Below are 25879 nucleotides of genomic sequence, written 5' to 3'. Positions count from 1 at the left end.
TCCGATAAAACTTACTCAATAATATTTACTCGATAAAAATAGAATTTTTACCAAATTAAAGATACACTAATTTGAGGAACAAGTTACTACTCCCTCTTTTTATATGAGAGGGTTTGGAATACGAGGGTTAAGACAGTTGATCTTTAACTCAATTTTTATATAGATTCTTCGAATATTTTATAATGAAATTTACATATTTGAACATGAAAAGTACTACTCCTTCTGTTTCAATTTATGTGAACTTATTTTCTTATTAATCTGTGTAAAAAAGAATGATCTCTTTCTATAATTGGAAACAATTTACTTTTATGAAATGATTTATAGCCACACAAACCATATGTGACTCATTTAACACCACAGGTTTAAAAGTCTTCTTTTTTTTCTTAAACTCCGTACCCAGTCAAATGAGTTCACATAAATTGAAACGGAGTGGAGTGAGTATAATTCTGCATAATTAGTAATTTACAATATATAAAAAAAGAATTGAAACAAAATATAGTGAAAGTAATAAAAAAGAATTAAGTTTTGAATTAAAAGAAAATTATCACTAAAATAAAATAAAGAGAGGTTGGGGCGGGCCGTTCCATGCGCACTTGTTATTTCTGGAACCGGCGCCTAATTACTGTTTCCTTTACACACACTTTGAAATCGCAGTGTACTTATAAGATTATCCTTATCTCTCTGTTAAAATAGAAAAAACTTTAATCAAACATTTTGGGAGGGGTAACGTGGACAATAATAATACGGGACGGAGGGAGTAGTAACTGACGCGGTCCACTGGTGGTCAAATTATATATTGCTAAGGGAAGAATTAAGTAATAAGCGTGTGGTTATGTTGATGAGTTTGTAAGTATGAAGGTGGAAGGGGATGCGATGGTCAACGTTGGGGTGGCAGTTAAGAGCATCGAAGGGAAGGGCAGTCAACGAGCCGTACGGTGGGGTATAGACAAGTTGTTGCCCAAAGCGAATCGCTTTTACCTCATTCATGTCATGCCTACTCTCACCTCTATTCCGACTCCCTGTAAATTCCCCTCTCTTATGTATTTGACAGATGATTATTTCACTATACTCAGCACGTGCTAAAGTAGTAAGATATTTTTTCTTTAGTATAGGGGTGTAAATAAGTGTTTTGATTTGGCAGAATAACATAGATACACCCCTTAATTACTAAGTAGGCGTTTGGCCATGAGTTTTGAAACCATGGTTTCAAATCGGCGTTTGGAACCATGGTTTCAAACCCCAAATCATCCAAAAAGGCATGATTTGGGGTTTGAAATCATAGTTTTAACTTTTTAAAATATAAAATTTAACTAATAAGTTTATATTTTGTAATAACATACCCATAAATTGATAGATATTTTTAACAATTACCCCTAACAATCATTTACCAATCTCATTAACTTCCACCAAATTTTATTTATGTCTACCAACCTTTTTATTTTGTAAAAAAAGACCCATAGTTTAATTTTATTTATTGAACTAAAATTTGATCAATTGATGTTGTATTTTTAGAAAGGTCTTCTAGTATTAATTTTGAGCCGGTTGTTATGAATTAGCGTATTAATTTTGTTATGAACTATGACTTGCTCATTTGGTAAGATTGTATAAGAATTGAGAATGTTTTGATAGTTTTCACAACTTGTGGAGTTTTGAGAAAATACTCCTTAAAATATTCAAATTTACATGTCCAAACATGGTTTCAAACCATGTCCAAACGGGGCCTAAGTACCATAACTTTGAAAATGCACATCTAAACATCTTGATTGATTTAAGTTGCCCCGTAAACACCCCAACTTTGAGAAAGTGTGATTTGTGGGGCCAATTTAAACCAAGTTAAGAGGTTTATCTATGTATTTTGCCTTTTGATTTTGAAATACAGTGGATGTATTTGCAGTTGATTCATTTTACTGAATGTTTAGTGTAATCTACCGTACTATTATTTATGCTGTAAATTTCATTTTCTTTGCTGTTTAGAGAGGTAGAAGTTCAGCAATCAAGGATAGAATATTTAATTTGATGGGTTAAGCTAGCTTATATATGTGATTCTTAACATGGTGTGATACTACTATCTGTTTTGGGCTAATCCCTTACTGTTTTTTTCCAAAAGTCCTCGTACTATTAAGAGTATCATTAGACTTATTTGTTGTTTCTATTTCTCATCAACTTCCAATGTCAGACTTTGTTCGCACACTCTACAATTTCCTCCTCGAATGAAGTACCATATGCCCCGTCACCAAGACTCGTGAGCTTATTTAGAGATTCACTATGTACCACCAAATCATCCAGAACATTTTATGGCAGCTAGAAGCCCGCAATCTGCGCCTTCTATGTCTATCTTCAAAGTATGGACCACCGCGGCAAACCCATTCTACACCATCACTCGGATGGGTTTGTTTTTAGCTCTTCCTGAGGTCTAACATGAGAGCTACTCACCGTCGTTTCCATACTCGTTCATCAAGCCATCGCGCTGATATCACCAGTGTTATCAAAAGCGCAAAAAAACTTCAAGTTCAGCTGGGGCTTTAAGCGCAAATAAAGTGTGGGCTATAATGAAAAAAGGCTCAATGGTGGAAACATACAAATATATATATGTTTAGTCCAAGACTAATAATAATGAGCATGAATAACAAATATATGGACAAAGAAATTGTAATAACATTATGATAAAGTGAAATATCAATTATCGAGTGTCACCTCCAAGAGAGGCTCATTGGCAAGGAAAAGTATGTCTTAGAGCCTTGATGATGACACTGAAGCGCACATAAAGCGAGGCGAAGCGCTCAACATGTTTTGAGCCTCGCTTCAGGGCTTAAGCGCGCTTTAAGTGCTCCTTTGACAACACTGGATATCACTTGTAGAGTTAAACTACCCTAAAAGTGACTCTTAATATGGATCGATATTATGTAGCTTCTATTCTATTTCCAATGTAGAACTTTGTTCGCAACACATTATAATTTGGTAGCTATTTCCTTGCTGTCCATTGCATCTGCAACTATAGAAATGGAGGTAAAAAAATTATGGGGAAAAACGTGTGGCAATTGTTGTATGTCAGGAAGAGAAATTCAAAACCGTTTACCTTTTTAACTTGCCTTTTCATGAAAGTGAGCTGACTGATTGGATCAGATTCATTAAGTTTTTGGTATGAGCTACTTGAGACTGAATTTGTCTCAGTTTCACACTCCATTTTAAAGATTCATTCTTGCTATATGATTATTGGACCTATTTGAAAGTTTATACTAATATAATAACTGATGTGTTAGCAAGTGGCTATCATTTTAGTGTTCTAGGTTTTGTAATATCCATGACTGGTGAATTTTATAGCAGGAGAGAGTATTCCAGTTGACGAGCTTGATGACAATGTGGTGGAAATGTATATAGAGGATATGAGGGCTAAATGTAAAGATATATTTATCCCATTTAAGAATCTATGCAAAAGAAAAAATGTAAGCTTTCTCTTCCTTTAGTTGGTTAGATGTTTCTTAAGGTAGAATGATTGTCATATGTGTGAATGTCTGAATATCCTGTAGGTTGAAACTGTGGTGCTGGAAGGGGATAATCCTGCAACAGTGCTTCTAAAATATGTAGCTCAGGTCGGGATTAATAGTCTAGTGTTGGGCTCTTCCTCTCCCAGTTACTTTGGCAGGTATGGCACAGGATCAAGATTACCTTGGATTTGCATCTGTTAGATATATATAATGTCTCATATCGATTGTATAGTGGTGCTCAATAAGATAATGGGTTATCACATTAAGGTTTCTATCATGCTCACTGCCAGAGAGATCACGTGTTCAAATTTCATTATGGATACTGGTACAAACTGCAAGTGAGTTGCATGATTGGAACCAATATAAATAAATAAATAAATAAATAAATAAAAGTGTCACTTATCTAACATAAATTGGTGGATATGGAGAACCATCCCAGCTTGTATTTGGTGGGTGATATGGAAAGAAAGAAATCAAAAATGTTTCGGGAGCAAGGAAGAGAACATACTGACAGTGAAATACAATAGCATTTCACTTTTGGCGAATTGGTCTATAATGGAAAATGTATATGATGTTGATAGGCTCATAAATTTTCTCAGTTCTCTCACTGATTAATAGTGGAACTGGGCTTTCTGTAAGGCTACAATTATAACATCAGAACCATCTTAGTGCTCATGTAGTAATACAACATTTGCTTACCATTCGGATAAAAAACAAATTTGATTAGATGGTCACACAATTCAACAATTTATTTGTCCAATTATTGACATTTTTTAGTACGAAGATTTTGACTGGTAATGTTGAAGTCCTGTCTTTCTGATGATTAAATTGCATAAAGAGTTGCCCAAACTGTAGTTGATTATGGTTAATCCAATTGTTTTGCTTAATCTCCATTGTGGGAGTCATGTACTCTTCCAAAAATATTATGTTAATCTGACGATTTTGATATTTGGGCTGCAACTTCAGCTTTTACATGATAATATGGTGATGCTTGATTTTTAATTGCTAATTGTGCTAAACATTTTAATCAATTTTATCCAGGAAGCAGAAGGATGGAGGTGTACCATCAGCTATCCTCAAGCATGCTCCTGAGTCTTTTGATGTTTATGTGGTGTCGCCGAATGGACTTGTTAATTCCTCGAATCCCTTATTATCTACTGGTACATGGAAATGCTCAGTTATTACCTTGATCTCCTTGGTCATCTCTTACTGCCTTTCCTGGAATAGTTGTTTCTAACTTCCAACAAGTACTTCTATTCTGAAACAGAGACTGAACGTCATACTATCAATCAAAAAGAATCCAGTGCGTCTTGTGCCTCCATGGAATTTCATAGCAGAGCATCATCACTTGCAGACATTACTCATCTCAATTCTCCAGCATGTTTACATGGGAACACTTCTAATCATATGAGTTCTCAGAAAAAATGCACTCAAAATCTAGAAGAGTCGACAACAGTTCTGGAGGCAGTCAAGAGCAGCCACTCTTCCACTTACTCAGAACAGGTGAGTTTGATCTTTTCTCTAGTTCTTTTTAGCAAGATTTCTCTTGAATATTATGCTTTCTGATTCCAATATCATTTAGAGTATAATATACTTGTAACCATGCACGTCTTAGTATGTTGAGGTAGTTTTTTCATGTCACTGAGCAGTCAGACATTCAGGTTGAAATGGGAAGATTGCGCTTAGAGTTGCAAAATACCATAACATTGTACAACCAAACATGTGAACAACTGATCCATGCCCAAAACAAGGTAAAATCTTGATCTATTTTATTTTACCTCGAAAAGGGGTACTTCTTGAGCGCTCCTCTTTCATACTGAAAGACGAACAAAAGCTTTTATGCTGTCTGTCAGAATCAAGTTCTTGTTTATCCTAATTTGAGTTCCATTTGAAGTGACAGTAGAACATTATGAGGAGTACAGTAACTAAGCCACTAGGGCAAGATACGTATTGCCTGGCCATATTCTTGTCCTCTGTTGCTATTAACATTTCAGAACGTAACCATCTTACTGTCTTTCAGGTCCTATTACTTTCTTCTGAATGCCTTGAAGAAACTAGAAGAGTGAATGCAGCCAAGGAAAGAGAAGAAAGCCTAAGGAAAACAGCTGCTGATGTGAAGAAAAAGCATGTAAAAGCTGAGAAGGAGCTCGAGATAGCACGAAAGTTGCTCGCCAAAGAAGCTTGTGAGAGGCAGATAGCAGAGTTGAAGGCTCTACAGCAATCCTTAGAAAAACAAAAAGTTGTCGATGCACTACTATCATGTGATGACAGGTATAGGAGACTGACTAGAGAAGAGATTGAGGTGGCTACTGATTCTTTTTCTGAGTCTAAGATGATTGGTGAAGGAGGCTATGGAAAAGTTTACAACGGCAACCTTGATCATACCCCTGTTGCCATTAAAGTTCTTCATCCAGACGCATCAAAAAAGAAAGAGGAGTTTCTAAGAGAGGTTCTCCTTGATCTTTGTTGATTATTTTCTTATTCAATATTTGTGCATTCTTGACCATGGCTGCTTGCTTTTCGAAGCACATATGCATTTTTATCTGAGACACTTCTGTAGCACTATTATCCGCATAAATAGTACTTCCAACTTCATATCATTAATAGATTCCTCTCATCTCTCTCCTTTTCTTTTAAAGAAATACAGTCATATAACTCTCTGATTTTGTATATCAATGTGGCTTGTTTAATACCTCACTAGATGCTTATGTCATGCCATTAAGTAATTCACTTCAGGGAACTCCGGCAATGTCATTCGGGCTAAAATTCCACCTTCTGATTAAATTCGTATTCAATCATTTGTAGGTTGAGGTTCTTAGCCAGTTGCATCACCCACACATTGTTTTACTGCTCGGAGCCTCTCCAGAAAATGGCTGCCTTGTTTATGAGTATATGGAAAATGGAAGCCTGGAAGATTACATTTTCCAAGGAAAAAACAGACCTCTTCCCTGGTTTGTTCGATTCCGGATACTTTTTGAAGTGGCATGCGCTCTTGCATTCTTGCACAACTCAAAGCCTGAGCCTATCATTCATCGAGATCTAAAGCCAGGAAACATATTGTTGGACAAAAATTACGTGAGTAAAATTGGAGACGTGGGTTTAGCGAAAATTATGTCAGATATTGTTCCAGAAAGTATTACCGAGTATAGAAACTCCATTGTTGCTGGGACCCTTGCTTACATGGATCCAGAGTATCTAAGAACTGGCACTCTGAGACCTAAGTCTGATCTGTATGCTTTTGGAATAATAACACTTCAACTATTGGCTGTTTGTCATCCTAATGGCCTTATCATGAAATTTGAGAAAGCTATAGACACTAATTCGCTTGCGGATGTACTTGATAAGTCAGTTGTAGACTGGCCATTGATTGAAGCAGAGGAGCTAGCTAAGATGGCACTACAATGCTGTAAGCTTAGATGCAGAGATAGACCAGATCTTGAGACTGAAGTTCTTCCACTTCTGAAAAAACTTTTCGAATTTGCAGAGATGCATGTCAGGGTAGAGGGAAACCTTAAGGCACCTAGCCAGTACTTCTGTCCAATACTTCAGGTGAGAACACAAATTCCCTGAGATGATCTGATCATTTGTAAAGTGGTCTTTTCTGCAACTTTGAATCTCATTACGCTGCCTGCTCTATTATTCTCTTGCAGGAAGTAATGGAAGACCCACATATAGCAGCTGATGGCTTTACGTATGAGCACGGAGCAATAAAGGCATGGGTTGACAGACATAACGTGTCACCTGTTACGAAACAGAGACTGCAGCACAAGATGCTTACCCCAAACCGCACGTTACGCCTTGCCATACAAGATTGGAGGTCACGTTAAAATCGGGGCCTGAATTCAAAACAGGGTAATTTGTGCATAATATCATAGCCAAAATAAGGTCTGGAGAAGCAATAAAAGGAAAGATTGGAAGGAAAACTACCCGGACATATTTTAGATTTTGTTGGAAGGGTGTCTCAAGAACAAAAAATAGGTGTCACTCCTCATTGACATTACTTAAACTTTTGATAGTAGAGAACCCAAAAAAAATGTAAATATCGTGCTTCATAATTCTGAGGATGAAGAAACAAATAACATGTATATCATTGCTCAATCGTACGAGTATGCCAATGGAGTCTGAACTGTATGCTTTGGAGTGTAATATAATCACATGCAAGAGCAAGCGAAACCCTAGTATAACTTCCATTTTTTAATGGCAGTAATGAACTCAGCGAAGAAACTTTTGGAGACAAGACGTGTAATAATACTTTTAAGGACACAACATGCAATAAAAAGTTGTAGTGATTCAATAATTATCCATTAATACCACTGGAGCAGCTACATATAGGATAACGATTACAGTCTCGTGGAATTTGGAATCGATAACAGAAAGAATAGTTCAAGACTTGTAGCTGTATACAACCTTGCTGATGGTTTGTTCTGATACCATGTTGAAGTTTATAATCATCTCATCTAAAAGCTTAAGAAAGAACACACTTTTATATACTTAATTAAATTTTCAACAAGGAGTAGCTCTTACAAAGCTACATAATGCGTATTCGTGAAAATTGTATTAACCACAAATGTTCAAATCATATAAACAGCACATGACTTTTTTGGGGGGATTGATAAGCCACACCACTTTATTTAACTTTAATGCTAATAGCTGCAGTGCTTCCAAGAGTTGTTGACTGTTACTTGTTGAATATCCCTATACGTATATTCACAATAGCTGTATATTTAACTATATAAAGATTACAAATTGGAGAGCAAGCAGTCCGGATCCTGTCAAGCATCAACTTGAGTAAATTCTAGTGCATTAGTATCTGGGTCTCGAGTGAAAATGGCTGGTCTTCCAGAGCGACTAAGGGTGTAGGGAATGCCTGAAAAGGAAGATGAAGAGCAGAATATATTTCACGAGTTTTTTAGCATTCTCAAGTTAGAAGGTGGAACAGGAATAAGGTAAATGAATTACCAGCTTTATCAAGAATAGCTTTCAGCTTAGACACATCGCGAATTGCTATGCAAGTATGACGATCTCTGCCCCCATGTTCAGGCCGACCAGTTAAGGGATCCGGATTTGGAAGCTCCATTAGATGTATCATCTCAGACCCCACCCACAACCAAGCACCTCTGTATGGAAGCTTGTCGTGTGGTCTTGCTTCATTTATTTCTAGTCCTGATCATTCATGAACTTTCAGAACTACGAAATTATGTCATTTCCCTTGGAATTTAGTCATCTATTTAGAAAGTAAAGTGTCATTACCAAGAATATTCTGGTAGAAGTTCAACGACCTCTCAAGGTTTTCACATAGTATTCCGACATGGTGCATGCTAACAACTCCAAAATCTGCACTAAATCAAAATAATAACTTAAATCAGACACATTTAACCATCTTGTTAGAAGACCAGTTTTGGCCTAACAATCTTTTCATTCTATAATCTTTGATAAAATAATTTGTGGAAGTCGGAATTTCTGGTGTAAACCTATCGACCCATATGCAACCAAGACCCTGAAAGATGGTCTAAATTTACCAAGAAAATGTGTATTCACCATGTCACCTCACGTATCCTTAAGTTGAATAACTTAATAGATTATGGTTACTGTACATCGCCAAGACTCTTTCTAAATCTTGAACGAGAATACCACAGCTACTACTTATGTTTATTAAGCTGGTTTGGAACTATTTTCATTTTGTCTGTGTCAAATCAAATTTAGAATTACCAACGTGGGAACAGATTCACTTATTCTCTTCAGACGGTAACAATACTAGTACTAAATTGCATACATGAAAGACCACAAAGGATTTCATGGATTCCTTAACTATAGCTATTTCTTGAAGGAAGATATAGAGAAATCCAGTGAAAATTTTGACAGTGTGCTTATTAAGATGGAACTCATGGATTCCTTAACTATAGCTATTTCTTGAAGGAAGATATAGAGAAATCCAGTGAAAATTTTGACAGTGTGCTTATTAAGATGGAAAAGAAGGACCACCCTTATCATCAACAGCGTCGGTGCCTACAGAATCTTTTGGAAGCATATCCGCTTCCAGCGACGTTTTAGCTCTCATCAGCATACAACGCCTGTGGCTCCGTCGTGTTGAAGATGGTTGAAAACTTTTGTTTGGTAGTGCACTGGTAGATACAGCCAGGACACCTCCATGATTCAGCTGAATATAAGGGGTTTTCAGGACATATCAAGTAAACAAACAAAGCCAAAGAAACAATGCAAACCCATCAATATTGGTACAGGTGAAGCTGCCTATTATATCATTCTTGAGCCATCCATTAGTAGGAAAATACAAAGGGTGATTGGCTTACAGCATAATTAAAACTATTTAAAAACATCATATAATGCTATTTCAAACGGAAAAAAACTGAAAGAAAAAGGAGAAACAGTAAACACATTGGAATAGCAGTAAGCTTTTCCACATATAAAGCACATAAAAAGAAGCTTTAAGATTGTCTAATCTAAATTTCTTGACAAACGAAACATCATCTTTGTTTTCTTTTCTGTTTCTCTTTCTTTGATCAAACAGTTAAGTCTGACTTCCTACTCTTAATTACAATTTTGAATGACAAAAAGAGACTCGACCTGATAAAGAATGGGGAAGAACCAGCTACCTTGAATTTCTTTTTAATAACCGAGAAATCCCCGAGGGCCAATGGCGCAGGGTTCGAAAATCGGTGGATGATGAGCCCTCACTCTAACCTTCTCCACTTAAATGCCAGGCTTTTGTCAAAGGCAGAGTTAGAACCTGTGACATGCGCATAACTCACACATCACAAGTTATGCACTTACCAGTAGATCAAAGCCCTGGGGCCCATCTAATCTGGAAATTGTCTTAGATATTAGAACAAACCTTAGAATCAATGATTCATTAGCAAAGACATAGGTTTATCTACCAAAGCCAGGCCTATTTAACTAGTCAAGACTATAGTAAAGCTATATTTTGGCACAAACTATTGCAGTAAGCTTATAACCAATTTGCCAGTAAAAGAGGCCTTGGGTGTTGTAGTGTCTTCGAACAAAGTAATTCTTAAAAGAAAGAGCTCAAAGTTTAACTCTGTAATATACCAAAAACTATCCACTCCAAAGTAGAGCTTAACCTTGCTAAGTCCCTTACTAGCTGATTTCTATACTAAGCATTATTATTCCATAGTGCGGGTTCTGTGATTCATGCCATGTCGAATGCAGTGGCGGATTTACCTTGTCTTGAGGGATGTCACGTGACACCCTTTCTTCGAATTTTTTTATTAGATAATAGATATACATATTATAAATAATAATAAAACGAAAATGGAACGGAATATATATAAAAGGACACCCCTAGGGTACAAAGTTGCTCACTGGCCTGGTGGTTGAGGGCTCCACCTTTCGCGTAGGCTGTCGCGAGTTCGAGCACGCACAGCCTCTTTTTCTTTTACTATAATCTAATACTTTCATTTAAAATCCTGTGGGCTCATAGCTGCTATTGTTGGCTCAAACCCTAAATTTCAAGTAAAACAGGATTAATAAAAGTAATTAGCTGCCCACTTTTAAAGATATCTGTGAGTTTCTAGTTTCATCAACATCCTGGTTCCCACATCAGGTTAGTAACTTTCTTTACTATAATTCTTTTATTAAGTGCTTGAAGTTTTATTTTTATTCGTTCATCACAATAATTTTATTGCTTTCTACTTTCTTGTTACAATGAAATTATTTAGGGTTCATTTACATTGATATTTATATTTAGCCTAAATTCTAATGGAGCGATATTATCGTAAAGAATCTTTCTTATCAATATGATTTGAGTTGTCTTTTATAATATGAAATCATTATATTGATCTATTCATTTGCTCACTCCTTTTAATGGTAACACCCTTATGAAAAATCCTGCGTCCGCCACTAGTCGAATGAGCAAGATACGCGGGCGGAAGATGGGGGGCTTGCCTCCCCGTTCCCTTTTACCTATGCCATGATGCTCATGGCAACTAATCTCTAATTGAATTCCTTTTCTAACAGGATTCTATTCCCAAGATGTGACTTTAAGTATAGCATCAGTGGAAATTTTTCTTTCTGGTTGGGAAGTGTCTCTGTCCTTTCCACTTCTTATTACTCCTTTAGTTCACTTTTTCTGATATTTCTAATACCAACTAATTCATTCTCTTTTTTGATAAATTGTTCCAGTAAGCAACTAAGAACTACCAAAAAGTTAAAAAAGTTTGTTCAAATTTAAGGATAAACAACTAGTCTATATAAGCTGCAAAAAAAGAGGAGGGCATTAGGAGTAACGAAAACAAGAAGATTCGTACTTTAGGATAACTCCCTCAAAATATCAAGTTTCACTTGGCAGTGACAGTTACTCACTAATTGGCAAAAAAGCCCACTAAACAAAATCGATCCTGATAACATTAGACTAGAGAAAGCTTTAAAATTCAAGCACAATTTTTTATATACATATATGTACTGCAAATTTTACCTTGTTTTGAGGCAGAGTGAGAGGTGGATTCAACAGAGAAGCCATTAAAGACTGATTCTTTCAACTTTGGGGGATTATTTGGTCATCAGATTTACATTTCCTGGTTTTGTTTGGCTAATGGAAAACGACCCCATTATCAGCGGCTCATAATTTTCAGTCAAACTGCACCACTTGTTTCCTCTGGGTTCAATCTATAAATTGTGGAAATTAGGGGGGTGAAGTGCACGGATAGCCATATCTTTGGTCGTTTTAAGTTTCAATCAACATTTGTAAATTATTCAAAACAGTCGAACGCACTTCTTATTTTTCTTTCTCGCTTTTTTATGTCGTCTTCTTATTCTTAGGACCCGTTTGGTAACGATAATTTTTCACCTTTTCCCAGAATTTTTTTCACTTTATTTGGAAAAAAATGTTTCGCCATAAAAATTTCAAATAAACTTCAAGATCATGAAAATTCCAAATACACCTTTAAGTTGTATTTGGAATTTGAAAAACACCTAAAATCTTATTTTCACTTTTTTTTTCCACTTTTTTCACCGTCACTACATTCAAACAACCAAATATTCTTCACAAAAACTATAACCAACCACAACTCCATCTTCAACTCCAAATTTAAAATTCCAAATAAAGTGATAAATTTGATTTTCATGGCTAAACGCCTACTTAATGTCCACATCAACGAAGATTTTCATCTGGGATAAATCTATACCTTGTACCAAACATGATACAAAAATTAGTGCTGGAATATCCCAGCTTATACCTTCTTATCCCTCTTATACTGGGATTATTTTATACCATCTTTTAGATGGTATAAAATAATCCCAATAGATGAGATAAATTAGTCTCGGGATTATAATCCCGGGATAATTTCGACTATTTACCAAACGACCCCTAAGGGTATTGTATTAAAGCCCGTTTGGCTTAGCTTAAAAAAAGTGGCTTATAAGCTGGTTTGATCAAAAAAATAACTTATAAGCAAAAAAAAAAATATATTGGGCTACCCCAACTTATTATTTGCAGGATTGCCCTTCGCGGGGGGTGATCTTTAATTTTTACCCCTCAAAATGGTGGTCTTTAAATTTTGTCCTTCAGGCAGAATTTATATGGCACACGCAAAATTTTTGCCTGTGCAGTCCAAAGTCTGCCTTTTGAATTATTTTTTTACTAAGCTGGGATTCGAACCCACAACCTCGAATATTAGGCGAGGGATACCAATTTGAAGGCGAAAATTAAAGACCACCCCAAATGAAGGGCAATCCGCGCAAAAAAAAAAATTGACTTATTCTAAGTACTTTTTAAATTTATAAGCTGGTTTGTCAAACACCTATAAGCTTGTTTGATCACTTATAAGTCACTCCAAACGGTCTCTTGGACATCTTTCTACGTGTACTTTTTCTCTAATAGACAAAAGCCCGGCCCATTTTTATTTAATTACTTTCTGTCCGCTTAAAGCTGCTGTTCAACTTTTCTGAACGTGTAGGCCCCCCTGTCCTTCCATTTTACCCTGTATTCTTTTAAAGTTGTAGGTCCCATCTGCAGCCTTTTCACATACGAATTGTGTTATCTCAATCTTGAATGATTAAATTGGACATGATTTGAAATCATGAGATGAAATCATGATTTGAGATTATGTTTGAATATGTAATTTGAATTTTTTAAGTTTTATTTTTTCTTATAGATATAAAACCCCCATAAGTTATGAAAACTATTAAAATTTTCTCAATTCTTGTACAATCTTACCAAATGAGCAAGTCATAGTTCATAACAAAATTAATTCGCTACTAGAAGGTCTTTTTTAAAAATACAACATCAATTGATCAAACTTTAATTCAATAAAAAATAAAATTTAACATGAATAGTAATGTAACTGTTCTTTAATATAATCCTCCCACATGGTACACATAAATAAAAGTTGGTAAATGGTTAGTGAGAGTAATTATTAAAAATATCTACCATCTTATGTATCTTTTTTTACAAAATATAAATTTATGGGTCAAGTTTCATATTTAAAATTTTTGAAACCATGGTTTGAAACCTCAATCATGCCTTTTTGGATGATTTGGGATTTCAAACCATGATTTGAAACCATGAGATGAAATACATGTCCATACGCTAATTTCATCTCATGCATTCAAATCGCATGTCCAAACGCGTACTAAAAAGGGATCATGGTTGTGACTTTTAGTATTTCAATTGAATTTCTACATTTTAATATGCTTTTAAGAGCATTTTATTTGCCGTAGAATTAAAAGCTAGAAAATAAATTACAGTAACTGTTATGTATTTATATTGATTTGGCAGGTTGTTCCTGTCATCATCTGTTGGCAAATATGGAAAGAATGGACAACATGCAGGTGTAGAGGACAGAGGAAGATATATCTAAACCAGTGTTTTAAAAGGCGTTTTCGGGGCGAGCCCCGGGGCGAGCCTCGATGCGAGGCGTACCTAAATTGCCCCGAGGCTATGGTGGGAGGCGAAAGTATCGAAAGGCGTACGCCCAGCAATTCGGGGCGTACGCCTGGGCGTTTGGGGCGTACGCCCGGGCGTTTGGGGCGTACGCCCGGGCGTTTAGGGCGTAAGCCCAGAATTTTTTTTCAAACTAAAACGAAATTTGTTAAATAAGTCCTTAGTATAATGCCCAAATTCTCAAAAGTCAACATGTAATTACTCAAATGTTTTAAAAAGGAACTGAAATATTAAATTTAAAAGTCAAGACTTTTTTTTATTGCTAGAATGCCTAATATATGTTCTTTTCCAACTATTTATCTTGTCTTCTACTATCTCAAAAAAGTAACGAGCAGTCACTTGTACTTGTAAGTAGCGTATAATAGATTGTTCTAATTAGTTTTTTTTGTGGGGGTAGAGCATATATATATATATATATATATATAGACGTATAATATATTGTTCTAATTATTTTTTTTTTGTGGTGGAGCATATATATATATCTCTTGAGTTCAGCCGGTGCTCTTTGGGCCCCATCGTCACGTGAACTTATATATATATATATATATATATATATATATATATATATATATATATATATATATATATATATATATATATATATATCACTTATTTATAGTTTTCTTCATTTTTTACGCTATTTCACCTATTTAAAAGTATTGATTATAATTATATTATTTTATAAAATATTAAAAATTAAAACCCCATGGGGCTTACGCCTCACTGAGGCAGACGTAAAACGCCCCGCCTTACGCCTTCGCCTTTTAAAACACTGATCTAAACAAAATGGAATATCAAGCTCTATGGAATGTACAAGCAATCCTGCAATCAGAATTTCCAAAATGTAGCATCACTGGAAACTGGCCAACAATGTGTAATACTGTTGAGAGACTTAAATCAGTGGTAAGCATTAAACAAGTTAGGTGGATCAAATCAGATGTGGGAAACATCAAATTAAATTTGGATGGAAGCTATATTAGTAGCAATGGCAGAGCTGGAACAGGTGCAGTCATCAGAGACAGTGATGGAGAGGTCATAATGGCATTATCCAGACCTATTCAATGCAGCAGTAACATTCAAGCTGAAGCACTTGCTGCTAAACAATGGATAAAGTGGTGTATCAATAATGAATACCACAACTTCCATATGGAGCTAGAATCACAAGTCATCACTAACATGCTCGCTAACAAGAAAACCACCAATATGAAGCTGATGAAGATCTTATCTGACACTATCTGTTTATCCTGGATTTGGATAATCAATTAAAATTGTAAGTGAGGTATAGGATATGTGGCTATATCTTGTGCTTATTTGATAAAGAGAAGAAATATATGAATATGCTATAAAGGAGCAATTGATAATCAATGGTTTGCTATGTACTCGTGTATCTATTAATACATAAACGGTATTTGATCTAGGAAACGTAAGAATTAAGCACAATAAATGTGGATCGAATCTGATATATAGAGAGAGATTTGTATATTTTGCTATTACAAGAGTTTTTGGTAATGTAGAAGCCAACCCTCTAAAAGGAGGTCAATGCCCCTTATTTATAGTGCTGCCCCATGGGCTTCATACAACATAAAAAATAATAAAATAAAGAAAAAGTTCTGAGTTGGATTAGGTTGGATTAGGTAGACCGTACGGTCTGACACCCGTACGATTGGCAGTTGAACACAGCAGGACGCCATCGACGCGAGGCAACCGCGCAACGGATCTCCCGGACCACCGTCCACGGTCAAACAGACATACGGCCTCGAACAACCGGTCATGGAAGAACCGGACCAAATGACGCCCTTCCTTTGCTCCGACCCAAGCTTTTCCCCGGTTCAGCGTATACCCGATTTTTACCGTATACAGATAGTCCCCACACTTCCCGGATCGTAGATTTCTCGGAGTGACGGGGAGTGGATGAATCAAGAAATCGTCGACTCCGTTTGTCCATAGTTATCTTCTCATTTTGGCGGGAACGGTTGCGTCACGTTTTCTTTCCATCGGCTACGTGTCATATCCCGGATGGTCCGCTCTGACAACCGCCGCACACACTTCGTTTCAAGTCATTCCTCATTAATTATGGGACACGTGGCGCCTCCCGATTGGCCGGAAACCGTAACCGCCTAAATCCCATAACTATAAAACGCCCTCTAACCCTTCATTTTTTCACTTTCAACACCTTTCAACTCTTCAACCCTTTTCCACTTTGCTTTCGATTTTTCACTTCATTTCTTCGTCTTCATCACATCTGTTCACCCTCTATACCAAGTTTGTTGCTGATTCATCGCTTACTCTACGTGAAAGGAAGCAACTTTACTTTTCCCTTACACTAATCTGTTATTGTTTATTGTTGTTTCTCGTTTTCTGACTTCCCCTATATTGTCTGTTCCCTTATTCCCCTTTGTTTTCTTTAACTCCTCTTCGAATCCACTCAACTTATCCTTTTCATATTTTCAAATGTCTGAAACCACTTCCCATGATATTCCCTCGGTTTCGTCTCAAGGAACCAAGGCTGCTTCCCCTTCTAAGGCAAAGGGCTCCTTCGAGCCCACGGCCTCGGATATTATCCCGGCTAAAACCAATTTCAACAAAGACTTAGAGGTCGAAAAACCTTCCTCCGTATCCGACAGAGGGTATGACGTGAGACGATACCCCTCCTCCATTACTGAGGATAGGCTTGACCTTGTCTGGTCCGACTGCGGATGGGACAATCGCCCGGTCCGAGTTTTTGCCCCTGGGCCCGATGAGTCAGTCACCGACCATCGGGAGGGTTTTTTGTATGTCTATACTTATCCCTTCACTCTCAAGCTCGATCCTCCGGTAGATCCGGTCATCTTGGACATGTGTCGGACCTACGACGTGACCTTAGCACAAATTGGTCTGATCGTTTGGAGGGTTGTAGCATGCCTCCGGTTGTTGGCCAACAATGCTGGGAAGGAGCTCACGCTGGCCCACCTGATACGCCTATACTTCCCAAGGCTGTTCCGGGGTGGCGTAATAAAACTTGCCAAGCATAGCCGGAATCCGTTTTTCTCAAAAATGGACGAAGACAGAGACAGGGGCTGGCTGGAGCGATATGTCCGGGTGAGGACCGAGGACATCCTTCCGGCCGATTACATGCCTTTCCCGGAGAAGTGGAACAACAAGCGTAAGTCTGAACCCTTAAGTGATTGCTTTTGTACGTTTCGTCAAAATTTGATCCCACTTTCTCACCGTTTTTCTTATTCATATCAGCCAATGGGTATATTCCTCCGGTCGTCCGGAACCTGAGCGAATGGGTCATTGCACTTCTCAGCCAACATGTTCACGATAACGGGACGTGGGGCCACCTGTCAAGTGGCCGATGGATCGCCCAGAACCATGGTAGTATTTTTGCTTCTTCCTGTGTTCACTGCACCTTCTACTATCCGTATTCATTGCGTCTTTTGACTTTCAGGTTTACCCAAAGGCTCGGTGGATCCTAGGCCGGAGTCGGAAGCCGAACCCACAACATCGGCACCCGAGTTTGACTCGGTGGGTGCATCTCGTGCCCTTGTTGCTGCTGCTGCCGCCGCCAAGAGGAAAAGGCCCTCGGATAAAGGGTAAAAGTCGAAGAAGAGGGCGAGGAGCGTCACTTGGACCTTACGGGATGAAACAGAGGCCGACATTATTGTTCGGAGAGTCGATGCCGATGCTCCCGTGGCTCCTATCCCGGAGGAGGTTGTTGCCATTCCACCCCTTCCTTCTGATGGTGCAGGACTTTTGGTTCCGGTTTCTCACACAGGTGCGGAAGAAATTCTTTCCCCGGCTCCTCTAAGGTCGATTGACTTCGTCGACATTTCAGGTGAAACTTCTTCCGAGGAAACTCCCCTGCAAAGGACAAGAAGGCCCGGGGAGGCGGCCGCTGCTGAAGTAGGTCAAATGACTGAGCCGGTCCCGGAGATCGAAGTCCCCATTGATGTTTATCTGACACCCGAGCATGAGCCTGCTGCAACTACGGAGCCCCGAGCTTTGTCGAAGATACTGAGGCTGCTCCAAGTTCCTCTACTCCGGCTCCGAGGCCTGATGAGTTTGACGATATATTCTCGGGCACCCCTCCGGCTACCGGCGAAGCTGCGGAATTCGGGTATCTCCTTATCCCTCGGGCCACGAGGTCGGCCAGCCGGTCCTCCGAATTTGGGGCCAGGGACAGCTTGGTGCGTATTTTTCCGGCCCCAAGCGTGGAGCCGAGGAGAACAAAATCGGTCATCGTTACCGTCCCTGAGGACTGCAGCTTCCTTTCTCGCCTGGTGGGCGTGGCAAGCTATCTGAGGCCTCTTATCTCAGATTCGGACAAGCGGAAGATGACCGGGGTCTCTTGGCAATGCCTCATTAACGAGGGTATGTATGCGGGCAATCGGGTAAGATTTTTAGCCGTCTCTGTACATCTTCACTGGGAATTTTAACCTTGTTTCGTTCAAGTTTTTAACTTGCTTTTTTTCTTTTTGCAGAGTGTGGTGCTCGTCAACGAAGCCTTCGTCCGCGCCCAGCAAGAGATGGACGATCTTAAGGGCCAACTGGATGCCCAGGGCCGGGAAACGGAGAAATATCTGCATCTTGTTCAGGAGAAGGAGGAGGAGTTGAACCGAGCAGTCGCTCTTTCCAATCTTCGGCCCGAGCTTGACTCAGCGAAGGCCGAGAATCGTCAGCTGAGAAGTGAACTGGCCGTGATGGCCGAATACAATCGGAGCCTCGAAGCTAAGAAGATCGTCCTTAGCCGGGATAACGCTCAGATTTCCTCAAGGCTTAGCGAGCTTGAAACCACCTTCTCCCAACTCCGGGAGGAGCTGGATTTGGTGAAGTCGGATGCTGCGAGCTTGGCCGAGAGGAATCAGCTGCTCGAATCTGAGAGTGCCCGATATCAAGAGCGTGCAAGGGTGTTCGAAGAGAAAGCGGAGAGCAGGGCCCGGATGTGTGATGATATGAAGAACGAGCTTAAGGAAATGGTTGATGAAAATGACACTCTCCAGGCCGAGCTTCAATCGGCCATCCAAATACAGAATGTTCTTGGAGAGGGTCGGGATGCTCTGGCGACGAAGTTAGCCCAGGCCGAGGCTGATTTGGACGAAGCTTGGAAGAGTGTGGAAGCCGCCGAGGCTCTGGCTACTATTGTTGCTGAGTACGAGAAATGGAAATCTTGGAGGATCACTCTTGAGCAAGCCGAGCATGGCTTTACTGATCTTCCAGCCCTTATTGCCGGGGCTAAAAGGATCGAGGGAGAGGCTAAGGATGCTCTTGGTTCTGACTCCAATGACTCTGAGCGGACAATGTCCGAACGTTCTGGCTCCAGCCATTCCGGGTAGATTAGGGCCTGTACTTGGCTTTTATCTTTATTTTATTTTTTGCCTTTGTAGGACTTTGGTTTTTTGATGTAAAAAACACCCCTTGTATAAATGAAAAACGCATCTCTCTTGTTTCTTCGTTTGAATGTTCGCTATTATTTTTGCCCGAATTGTTGGTCCGTTTTAAGGACAGGCCGACTCGTAGTCATTTAGTTCACTGTGCCCGTAGGACTTACCTAATGCTTTGTGAATTCAGACGCCTCCGAATCACGATAGGCATTTCCTTAGGGCCGGTATTTTTCGGTAATATTTTAGGGCCGGTATTTTTCGGCAATATTTTAGGGCCGGTATTCCTTCGGGCACCCGAATCTCAGCCTTGGATGAATTTTGACGTAACAGTCCCCATTTGGGGAGGTTAGAAAATTTTGGCTCGGATCGTTGTGACATCGTTGCCTTAGTCGAATTTCGACCATAGTGGCCGGTATAGGGTGTGTAAATGAAGTAGTGCCGAAATACGGCGGTTATCACCAGGGTAAAGTCTTTTAATAGGAAGATAACTGAGATATTGCTATCCAAACTTTAGATAATTTTGCATTGCAAAGTGTTTGTATACATGAGAATTTTGTTTCCTTCTGCTTTTGCCGTAGCAAGTACTAAATGGACACGATTCATTTTGATCGTTTGGTCCTTACACCGAAACCTATAGCAGAAGGTCCGACCTTGCTTTTGCCGTAGCAAACACTCGGGGGACACGATTCATTTTGATCGTTTGGTCCTTACATCGGAACCTAACATTTTTGGCCCGGTGCTATTTGTTGAAGGCGGCCTCCGAAGTGGGTGTGATAGTCCCCTAGCTCTTGGCCGAGCTGCAAGATCGGGTGAGTGCTATTAAGTCCCCATTCGTTGGGTGTGACCCCGAGAGTCCGGACGTTTGCCCTTTATATTTGTCAGGTAACACGTTGTACCTGTTGCCTCATTAAAAACCTTGTCGGAAAACCCATTTTGGGACAAAACCGTACTAAGGAAAAGAGTGCAACACGTGTTTTCAGATTTAGATTCTTTTCTTTGCCTGGTATTCGACTTCCTGCAAAAAAGAAAGGTAAAAAATAGAGAAACATGGGGTATTTTTACCTCAGCAGTAGTATCTTTTCAGATGAGCCACGTTCCAGTTATTGCGCAGCCGTTGCCCATCCATGGACTCCAGTTGGTACGATCCTTTACCCGTTACCTCGGTTATCCTGTAAGGTCCTTCCCAGTTTGGACCTAGTTTTCCTTCGTTGGGATTCTTGGTGTTCAAGGTAACTTTTCGGAGCATCAAGTCCCCTATTTGGAAATAACGAAAATTGGCTCTCCGATTGTAGTACCTTTCCACCCTCTGTTTCTGGGCTGCAATACGGACCACGCGAAGCTCGTCCGTGAGGTCGAGTCTTACGGCCATGGCCTCCTCGTTTGACTCCTCGGTCGTATATCGGAACCGGAGGGTTGGTTCACCAACTTCTACGGGGATAAGAGCTTCAGCCCCGTAGACCAACGAGAAAGGAGTTTCCCCACTGCTCGATTTCGATGTGGTTCTGTAAGCCCACAATACCTCCGGTAATATTTCTCTCCAATGATGCTTTGATGCTTCAAGTCTTTTCCTCAGGTTTTGGATTATTGTCTTGTTCGTGGATTCCGCCTGTCCGTTTGCACATGGGTGATACGGAGTCGATACAATTTTCTTGATCTTCAGCCTTTCGAGGAATTTGTTGACTTTGCCACCCACGAACTGGGGCCCGTTATCACAAGTTATCTCGGCGGGGATGCCGAAGCGACAGATGATGTGATCCCATATTAAGTCAATGGCCTCTTTTTCTATGATTTTTTCAAAGGCCTGTGCTTCAACCCATTTGGAGAAATAATCAGTCATAAATAAAATAAAACGGGCTTTACCTGGTGCCCATGGCAATGGACCAACGATGTCCATTCCCCACTTCATGAAAGGCTAGGGTGACACCACCGAATGCAACAACTCCCCGGGCTGATGAATCATCGGAGCATGCCTCTGACACCCGTCGCATTTACGGACAAAATTCTTCGAGTCTTCCTCTATCCGGTTCCAATAATAACCAGCCCTGATAATCTTTCAGACCAAAGCATCAGCACCGGAATGATTGCCGCAGGTTCCTTCGTGCACCTCTCTCATTACATACTTCGTCTCTTCGGGACCCAAACACTTGGCCAGGGGTCCGAAGAAAGACCGCCGATACAATTGGCCGTCTACCAGGCAGAAACGCGCCGCTTTGGTCCTTAATGGCCGTGATTCTTTTGGGTCATTCGGGAGCTTCCCATCACGCAAGTAGTCAGTGTACTTGTTGCGCCAATCCCAAGTTAAACCCATTGTGTTAACTTTGGTGTGTCCGCTTTCTATTGCCGTGTTTAACAAGTGCACCGTTGCCCCGAGTTTGATTTCCTCCCCTTCGACCGAGGATCCCAAACTTGCTAATACACCGGCCTCGCTGTTCTGCTCCCTCGGTATGTGCTGCATGGTCCATTCTTTAAATCGATGTAGTATCACTTGGGTTTTTTCAAGGTATCTCTGCATCCGTTCGTCCTTGACCTCGAAGACGCCGTTCACCTAGTTTACGACCAAAAGCAAATCGCACTTTGCCTTGATTATTTCGGCCCACATACTTCGGGCCAATTCCAAACCTGCAATCATAGACTCATACTCGGCTTCATTGTTAGTCAATTTAGCAGTTCTAATGGACTGTCGAATGGCATCCCCGGCCGGGGTTCTAAGGACGATCCCTAGCCCGGAACCTTTGAGGTTCGAGGCCCCGTCCGTATGTAGAGACCAAATGCCAGAGCCTTTCCCGAGGTCAGCAGAAGCTCATTCTCGACCTCGGGGACCATAGCCGGGGTAAAATCTTCCACGAAGTCGGCCAAGATCTGGGATTTGATGGTCGTTCGAGGTTTGTACTCGATATCATACCCGCTAATTTCTACAGCCCATTTAGTTAATCTACCCGATAATTCCGGTTTATGCATGATGTTTTTCAGAGGGTAAGTAGTTACTACATATATTGGATGGCATTGAAAGTAGGGCTTGAGCTTTCTGGAAGCGCTTACCAATGCCAATGCCAATTTTTCCAAATGGGGATAACGGGTCTCCGCATCCCCCAAAGTTCTACTCACGTAATAGATAAGTAATTGTGTACCTGATTCTTCTCGGACCAAAACGCCACTTACCGCTACTTCGGAGACAGCAAGGTAAAGAAAGAGCGGCTCGTCCGCCTTCGGTGTGTGCAGCAGCGGGGGCCTAGACAAGTACCTCTTCAATTCTTGCAAATCTTCTTGACACTCCGGTGTCCAAGCGAATTCGTTCTTCTTCCTTAGTAAGGAGAAGAAACGGTGTCTCTTGTCCGAAGACCTCGATATGAAGCGAATCAACGCCGCTATCCTTCCGGTGAGCCTCTGTACCCCTTTGACGCTATTCACTACTTCGATATCCTCGATGGCCTTGATTTTGTCCGGGTTGATTTCAATACCCCGGTCGACACCATGAAACCCAAAAATTTACCAGACCGGACACCGAAGGCGCATTTTTCCGGGTTAAGCTTCATGTTATACTTGCGGAGCACATCGAAGGTTTCTTGCAAATGCTTCAAATGGTCCTCTGTTTCCAGGGACTTAACAACCAAATCGTCAATATAAACTTCTATTGTTTTTCCTATTTGTTCTTCGAACATCCCATTAACTAGGCGTTGGTAAGTTGCACCGGCATTTTTTAGGCCAAAAGGCATTACATTATAACAGTAAGTCCTGTACCGGGTAATGAAGGATGTTTTCTCTTAATCCTCCGGGTGCATCCGAATTTGGTTATACCCGGAGTAAGCATCGAGAAAACTTAACATCTCATGTCCGGCCGTAGCATCGATCATTCTGTCGATGTGAGGCAATGGAAATGAATCCTTCGGGCATGCTTTATTTAAATCCTTGTAATCAACACACATTCGAAATTTATTACCTTTCTTGGGCACCACTACCACATTAGCAAGCCAATCCGGGTACTTTACCTCCCAGATAAAACCTATTTTTAAAAGCTTTGTTACCTCGTTTTTTACGAAGGCGTGTTTTGCTTCCGCCATGAGCCTTTTTTTCTGCTTCACCGGGGAAAACTTCCCGTCCAAGCTGAGCTTGTGAGTTGCTACTTCCGGTGATATACCTGTCATATCTATATGGGACCATGCGAAGCAATCTGCGTTAGCTTGAAGAAATTCAATTAGCTCGCTCCTGAGCTCCAGGGTAAGCCCCGTGCCCAGGTATACCTTTCTGTCCGGTAGGTACTCGAACAGGATGATCTGCTCCAGCTCCTCTACAACTGACTTGGTTGCATCCGAGTCATCCGGCATGACGAACGATCTGGTACCTCGAAATCATCCTCTTCATGACCCGGATCCGACCCGGTATGCTTTGATTGCTATTTGGTGTCCTCTCCTCGGTTACATCTCCTTCCTTCTGAACCGATTCTTTAGGCCGAGGTGCTGCTTCCTCTACTGCGAACATCTCCCTTGCAACGGGCTGTTCACCTCGGATGGTTTTTATCCCTTCCGGGGTGGGGAACTTCAGCAGCTGATGCAGTGTTGAGGGCACGGCCCTCATGCTATGTATCCAGGGTCTGCCCAGTAATGCGTTATACTTCATGTCCCCTTCGATCACGTAGAACACCGTTTGTTGAATGGTGCCATCGACGTTCGCAAGGAATGAGATCTCCCCCTTTGTGGTTTCGCTCGCCATGTTGAACTAGCTGAGTACCCGGGCTACCGGTACGATCTGATCGAGCAGCCCTAGCTGTTCGACCACTCTCCACCGGATGATGTTGGCCGAGCTACCTGGGTCAATCAAAATACGTTTAACCTTAGTTTTAAAGATAAGTACAGAAATTACCAATGCATCATTGTGCGGTTGAATGATGCCCTCTGCGTCCTCGTTGCTGAAGGTGATAAAACCCTCGGGTAAATGATCTCGGATGCGCTTTTCACGAATAATAGAAACCTTGGCCCGTTTCATTATCGGCCCCCGAGGGGCATCGATACCCCCAACTATCATGTTGATTGTATGCTGGGGTTTTACCGGCTCGACCCTTCGATGAGCCTCCCTTTCCTTGTAGTGACTTTTGGCTCGTTCACTCAGCAGCTCTCAGAGATGACCGTTCTTCAGTAACCGGGCTACCTCCTCTCTCAACTGGCGACAATCCTCGGTTCTGTGACCATGGGTTCCATGGTATTCACAGACCATGCTCGGGTCCCGTTGGCCCGGATCCGACCTTAGAGGTCTCGGCCATCTTACATCCGGGACACGACCGATGGCCGAGATGAGACCCGAGGTACTGACGTTAAAGTTGTACTTCGATATCTTTGGTAAGTCTTTGTTGCCGGCAGAGCTTCCAGCATCGCTCCTGAATGAGAGACCCCGGCTGTTCGATGGGCGCTCAACCCGTTTACTACCCCTACGGAGAAACGAATTGGGCTCACCCTTGATTTTTCCGACCTGAAACTTTGCTTCTCCGAATGGGGGTATGGCCGATACCTTTCCTTCGACGATTCGGCCTTTGTTTCATAACCCTTTCTTGGTCTCTCAAAACTTTTATTCACATTTATTGGCCCCGGGGGGAGCTCGAATTGATCATCCTCCACCCGAATCTTCGACTCGTATCGGTTATGGACATTAGCCCATGTCACAGCCTCGTATTCCAGCAGGCTTTCTTTCAATTTGAACGAAGTTGTTGAATTTTGAACATTGAGCCCCTCTGTGAAAGCTTGTGCAGCCCATTCGTCCGGAACCGGGGGGAGTTCCATCCGTTCCCTTTGGAACCGATTGACAAACTCACGCAGTAGCTCATCGTCTCTTTGGGTTATACGGAAAATATCGGCTTTACGGGGCTGCACCTTTTTGGCACCGGCGAGAACTTTGATGAAGGCATCAGCGAGCATTTCGAAAGAAGTGATCGAATGTTCGGGCAGATGGTCGTACCATATCAATGCTCCTTTTGACAAGGTTTCCCCGAACTTTTTCAGTAATACCGATTCAATTTCGTCCTCCTCCATATCATTGCCTTTTATGGCGCATGTGTATTGTCATACCCCATTTTAACTGGGATTAACTTAGGAGTACAACATATTGGTGATTCCTATTTTTTATTTGTT

General features: G+C 40.7%; 2 protein-coding genes across 8 annotated transcripts; one reads left to right on the top strand and one right to left on the bottom strand.

Annotated features, from left to right (window-relative positions):
• The first annotated feature begins 616 nt into the window (after positions 1–616).
• LOC132618043 (U-box domain-containing protein 34) lies at positions 617–7616 on the top strand. Of its 7 annotated transcripts, XR_009573929.1 has the most exons (10): positions 617–1021; positions 3322–3443; positions 3528–3643; positions 4527–4645; positions 4753–4988; positions 5135–5236; positions 5506–5934; positions 6291–6891; positions 6970–7034; positions 7136–7213. XR_009573929.1 is itself a non-coding variant. In XM_060333101.1 (9 exons), exons 1-9 carry the CDS (start codon positions 853–855, stop codon positions 7310–7312), a joined length of 2202 nt encoding a protein of 733 aa, XP_060189084.1. In that variant the 5' UTR covers positions 620–852; the 3' UTR covers positions 7313–7616. The 7 variants fall into 7 exon arrangements, 6 of the variants coding, with proteins under 6 accessions (XP_060189084.1, XP_060189083.1, XP_060189085.1 ...); XM_060333101.1 differs by having other exon boundaries at positions 620–1021; positions 5147–5236; positions 6291–7034; positions 7136–7616; XM_060333100.1 differs by having other exon boundaries at positions 620–1021; positions 6291–7034; positions 7136–7616.
• Positions 7617–8018: 402 nt separating this feature from the next.
• LOC132618045 (glyoxylase I 4) lies at positions 8019–12118 on the bottom strand. The gene is made up of 5 exons (XM_060333107.1): positions 11935–12118; positions 9468–9642; positions 8736–8819; positions 8445–8648; positions 8019–8352 (listed from the first exon to the last, which is right to left on the bottom strand). The coding sequence occupies exons 1-5, from the start codon at positions 11977–11979 to the stop codon at positions 8258–8260; spliced, it is 603 nt and encodes a 200-aa protein (XP_060189090.1). The 5' UTR covers positions 11980–12118; the 3' UTR covers positions 8019–8257.
• Positions 12119–25879: the final 13761 nt, after the last annotated feature.

This window comes from Lycium barbarum, chromosome 11 (assembly GCF_019175385.1).
Source record: "Lycium barbarum isolate Lr01 chromosome 11, ASM1917538v2, whole genome shotgun sequence".
NCBI classification, from domain to species: domain Eukaryota; kingdom Viridiplantae; phylum Streptophyta; class Magnoliopsida; order Solanales; family Solanaceae; genus Lycium; species Lycium barbarum.
Note: the sequence above shows the minus strand (reverse complement) of the source record. Positions and strands in the feature narration are given on the sequence as shown.

Coding starts and splice junctions, on each gene's coding strand:
- LOC132618043 (XM_060333100.1), top strand. CDS start 853: ATGAAGGTGGAAGGGGATGCGATGGTCAACGTTGGGGTGGCAGTTAAG. Junction 3,644..4,526: donor TCTCCCAGTTACTTTGGCAG/GTATGGCACAGG, acceptor AATTTTATCCAG/GAAGCAGAAGGATGGAGGTG. Junction 4,989..5,134: donor CTTCCACTTACTCAGAACAG/GTGAGTTTGATC, acceptor GTCACTGAGCAG/TCAGACATTCAGGTTGAAAT.
- LOC132618045 (XM_060333107.1), bottom strand. CDS start 11,979: ATGGCTTCTCTGTTGAATCCACCTCTCACTCTGCCTCAAAACAAG. Junction 9,643..11,934: donor TCACTCTGCCTCAAAACAAG/GTAAAATTTGCA, acceptor CCTTATATTCAG/CTGAATCATGGAGGTGTCCT. Junction 8,649..8,735: donor CTTCTACCAGAATATTCTTG/GTAATGACACTT, acceptor ATGAATGATCAG/GACTAGAAATAAATGAAGCA.